This window comes from Montipora foliosa, chromosome 12, assembly GCF_036669935.1.
Source record: "Montipora foliosa isolate CH-2021 chromosome 12, ASM3666993v2, whole genome shotgun sequence".
NCBI lineage: Eukaryota > Metazoa > Cnidaria > Anthozoa > Scleractinia > Acroporidae > Montipora > Montipora foliosa.
In genome coordinates this window covers 24641836-24646461 of record NC_090880.1, presented here as the reverse complement: position 1 = coordinate 24646461, position 4626 = coordinate 24641836, and the positions used below count along the sequence as shown (strand labels likewise).

The 4626-nt window shown below is 41.8% G+C and overlaps 1 protein-coding gene across 1 annotated transcript; it reads left to right on the top strand.

The window, feature by feature from the left end:
• Positions 1-1744: 1744 nt before the first annotated feature.
• LOC137980295 (E3 ubiquitin-protein ligase TRIM71-like) lies at positions 1745-4626 on the top strand. The gene has a single exon (XM_068827693.1). It carries the CDS (start codon positions 1895-1897, stop codon positions 4238-4240), a length of 2346 nt encoding a protein of 781 aa, XP_068683794.1. The 5' UTR covers positions 1745-1894; the 3' UTR covers positions 4241-4626.

The following is a 4626-nucleotide window of genomic DNA, read 5'->3' as shown; positions in this document are numbered from 1 at the left end:
GGGTCTGGAAAGAGTCTAATACCATTGCCGCTGATTGAGTAACAAAACAATTACAATAATTATCAAAATGTACGGAAGATCCATTTTTAAAAAAAACATATGAGATGTCATTCACCAAACATGTAGTCAATATCTTTACAAACAATTTAACTAAGTTTTTATATAAACTCGACTGATGTAATGAAACCGAAACGTGAACCATTTAGTTGAAGACACGGAAATAGCCACGATAGCCTATGCCCAAACATTCTTTATCAAGTTACTTCTTTTATTATAGGCGTTCAATTAAGGCGTTGACCTGTTGTCAGGGCAGTTCCTATACGTAAGAACAATGCATCATGAATCACCAGGGCAATTGCTAGTACACAACGAGATCAATGACTTACTTTGAGCTACCTACTTGTAGTTTCGAACCCAGTTTATGAGGGTCTCAATGGGGTTAAGCGTGTGGCGTGAAACGTCCAAAAAATGAACCGTGTGTGGTGAAAAAGGGAAAAAATTAACCGTGTGTCGAGAATTATTTTGTCCGGATAACCGTGTTGTTTGTAGCTTTTCCTAAGCTCTGAACAATTATTTGATGTAAAAATTAAGCGTGCACCGTGAAATCGCGAAATTTTTAACTGTGTACCTTGTCCATTGAGACCCTCGTTTATGCCCTCAATAAATTTGGTCTCGTTTTTATGACAGTTTTAAGAGCTTGTTTTTTGAAAAGAAAGGATGAAATTGAACTTTGTTATGATACAGTCCAAATTTAATTGCACGCAAACACACGTGAGGTTTTACACTTAAGAATCAATATTTACATTCTTATTCATGATTTTGACTTTTTCCCTTCCCGGAGTGAATGAGTGATAGGTTGAAAAATAGTTTCTAGTAACAACACATTCCTTTTCACTTTCATCAACCTCAAGCAGTATCAATACTTTTACTGTTTTAAATTTTATCTACGAGAAATCGCTCTCGTAGTCCTTAAAAATAATTAAGTTCGATCTTTTCACGTTTTACAGTCGTCGTGGATCTAGCCACTAAAATGAAACTTTCGGCCATCAGTTTGCATTAAATTCATTATTTTGACCGACTTTCCTATGAACTTACTCGCTGGAGAGAGCTGCAAATTACTCATCACATATGTGAAAAATAGTTCTCAATGACATTGAACCAAAAATAGTAAGAAGTAAATTTTAAAAGGAAAGAAAAATAATATCTAGCAGAATATTAGTACAAGAAAGAGTCAGTTTGTATTTCAGAAGTAATGGAGTCTATATATTGTATCTGACCTTTTGTCCAATACAAGCAATGCACGTGGACTCATATATATCAGACAACACAGGATTGCGATGTGATCCATTACCCCATTTAAAAATAAGGTAGTTGTTGTTCGATCATACGGAACGATCCCATCATTATTTCGAACATGTTCCTTTTACTTTCGGGGTATCTGGTTTTCACTATCTGGTCTTTGGGATGCAATGCGTAAATATATGACTGTTAGGCCTTGGTGATGCTAAATAAATATTATTATCTATGTATGCAAACTATTTCGTTCATCCAGACCGGTTTGTGGAAATTAAGATAACCTATGGGAATTTTAGATAAACCTGTCCTTTATCTTTCCAAACGTCGTTTGGCTATGCAGGTTTATTAATGCGCAGAAAACAAAGGGGTTCTTAAGAGTTCGTGATTTGCGGTTCGTTTGGTATGAGACTTGTGAACCGGAACGTAAACGCATCTAGAGATTATACATAATATGATCACGACATCAACTCAAGGAACATACGTTGCATAGCTTTCGTATCGGACCCATTCAGTCACACATCGTTCATCGACGCAAACAACTGATAGTCGATCGCGTGTATTCGAGTTTAGACCCGTGCTTTTCACAGTTTTTGCCAATATGACAGCAGCAAACGGCCCATTACCGCATGGCTCAGTGGAGAAGATACTTCAAAAGCTAGACACTTCGGTCAGATGTCCACAATGCTCGGATGTTTTCAAGGATCCGAGATTGTCCGTGTGTTTACATAGCTTCTGTGCGAAATGCTTGGAGCAATTGTGGACTCGCAACTCGTCTGACTTAAGTTTTAAATGCCCCGTTTGCCAAACAGAAGCGAGCGTACCACTGGATGACAAAGACCCGGCCGCGAAGAAAATATCCGCCTCGCCATCGAACTTCCACCTGACAAGAGTCTTAGACCTTCATAAAGCAAAGAGATTAAAAGAGAACGATGGAATCTGCGATAACTGTAAAGAAAACAAGAAGCTGGAAGCCTTCTGCTTTGACTGCGACGTGTATCTGTGCTCTGTGTGCAGAAATGCGCATAGTCAGATGAATGTGAGAAAGAAGCACCGGGAAGGAAAACTGGACGAATTCGAAGGCGGCCATTATGAAGCTCTTTACAGGCGACCTATTTACTGTCAGCACGAGAGGAAAGATTTGGAAAGTATCGAATTTTACTGCCCGGAATGCGATGTCTACATGTGCGGTTTGTGTAACATCATCGATGAAGAATTTCACGCAACACAAGACATACAAGATGTAGCAGACAGGAACAAAGTGGCCATTGGCGAAAAAGCCGCCATCGTGCGCGGAAAAGCACGCGAGATCCAAGCAGGAATTAAGAACACGGAAAAGCGGATAACGGAAATTGATAATTGCATCGATTCGCTGAAGAATGTAGTCAACGAAAAGATGGCTAATCTGGTTCAAATCCTCATGAATCACGGTCAAGAGATGATTACGGTATTAGAGAATATCCGCGTTGAAAAAAAAGAAAAACTTTTGACCCAGAAAGGGAAGCTCGATGCTCTTCACCAACAGACCACCACCTCACTTGATTTCGTGGATTCTCTGTTAGGAAGAGAATTCCCTGCAGAAATAATGATACTGAGAGAACGTGTGATCTCGCGTTTGGAGAAGCTGGGAGATTTAATCATTGATACAAGACCAGTCGAGAACGCTTCCGTGCAATATCTGCCAAATCCTGCAATTGTTAGCACTCTCGAAACAACCTCGCTCGGACAGATTGTTGTGAGCAAAACGGACCCAATTTCGTGTTTTGCAGAGGGCGAAGGTCTCTTAAAAGCGTTTGTCGGTGAAGACACGTTTTTTAGCGTGACCACGCGTGACATGAACGGTGAATTGTGTTACAGTAGCGCGGACCACGTCACGGTTCAAGTCATGGCAAATAATAATGGCGTGGACATCATCGAGGTGGAGATAAAAAGCAGCGAAGATGGCCGATATGATGTAACATATGTCCCCAAGGAGGTTGGAACGTTCAGTTTGGACGTGAAGGTTGGAGGGCAGCATATTATGGAGAGCCCGTTTGAGCTTGTCATTAAGCCACCTGTTATGTTCCCATTCAAATCTTTCGAATCGATGACAGGAGCAAACGGCCTTTTCACACAGCCAAACGGTATAGCCATCAGCAGCACCGGGGACATTGTTGTGTCCGACACACAAAAGCACTGCGTCCATTTGCTGAATTCCAGTGGAATGAGCAAAATGGACTTGGGAGGAGAAGAGCTTAATTACCCCGTTGGAGTTGCTTTCGATATCACGGAGAAAAACGTCATCGTGGCGGATCGAGACAATCATCGTGTTTTGGTTTACAGCTCAAAGACTGGCAAACTGGTAAGAAAGATCGGCCGCAAAGGAAGCGGCGAAGGACAGTTCGACGGTCCATCGGGTGTCTTCGTGGACGGCGAGGGCCGAATCTTGGTCGCCGATTGGAACAACCACCGAATCCAAGTCTTCTCGCCGGAGGGGATCTTCCTGTTCAAGTTCGGAGACACAACCGCGAAGAACAAACTAAAGCACCCAAGGGCGGTGACTTTCTGCGACGAGAGGAAACGCTTCGTCGTATCGGACACAGGAAATCACGTCTTGAAAGTGTTCGGCCCAAAGGGTAAATTCCTTTACACCATTGGAAGTCCGGGTGGAAGGAAAGGCCAACTGTACAGTCCTCGAGGAGTCACCATAGATAAGCTGGATAGAATCGTGGTGTGCGATTTTGATAATCATCGAGTGCAATTCTTTCGATTCGATGGAACATGTCTCAATTCATTCGGTGGTAAAGGCAAGTCTTTGGGTCAGTTCAATCGACCCATGGGTGTTGCTCTGTTAAAAGATGACCAAATGGTAATCAGTGACTGGGGTAACGATCGCATTCAAGTATTCTCTATGGGCGCTCAGAAACGAATTTCCTTATTTACTGAACATAAAAACTCTACGCTGTAATGTCACTTATTTTAACTTATCGCCAGGAAAAAAGTTGGTAACCTTATCAAGTAAAGATCGGTAATGCGGTTACGCGCGATCTCAGGAAGCTCGAAAGTCCGTTACCTTCTGAACGAAAAGGGATCTCACCAACAACAAAGACTTCGGCGGGAGCGACAACAGAAAAACGTTTTTATGTTTGAAAATAGCGCGATTACTTTGTCTCGCGAGTTTCCAACCACGTGGAAAATCTCGCGCGTATTTGCGTTACCCTTTCTCGTTTTTCCAGATAAATTGCATCAAAGAGGCACTGGTGCGTTTAAATGAACCTAATTTCTGGTCGCAAAATATCGTTTGTATTATTGTAAATAATTCGTTTGCGACTACTGACTGATGAACTTTTTTCA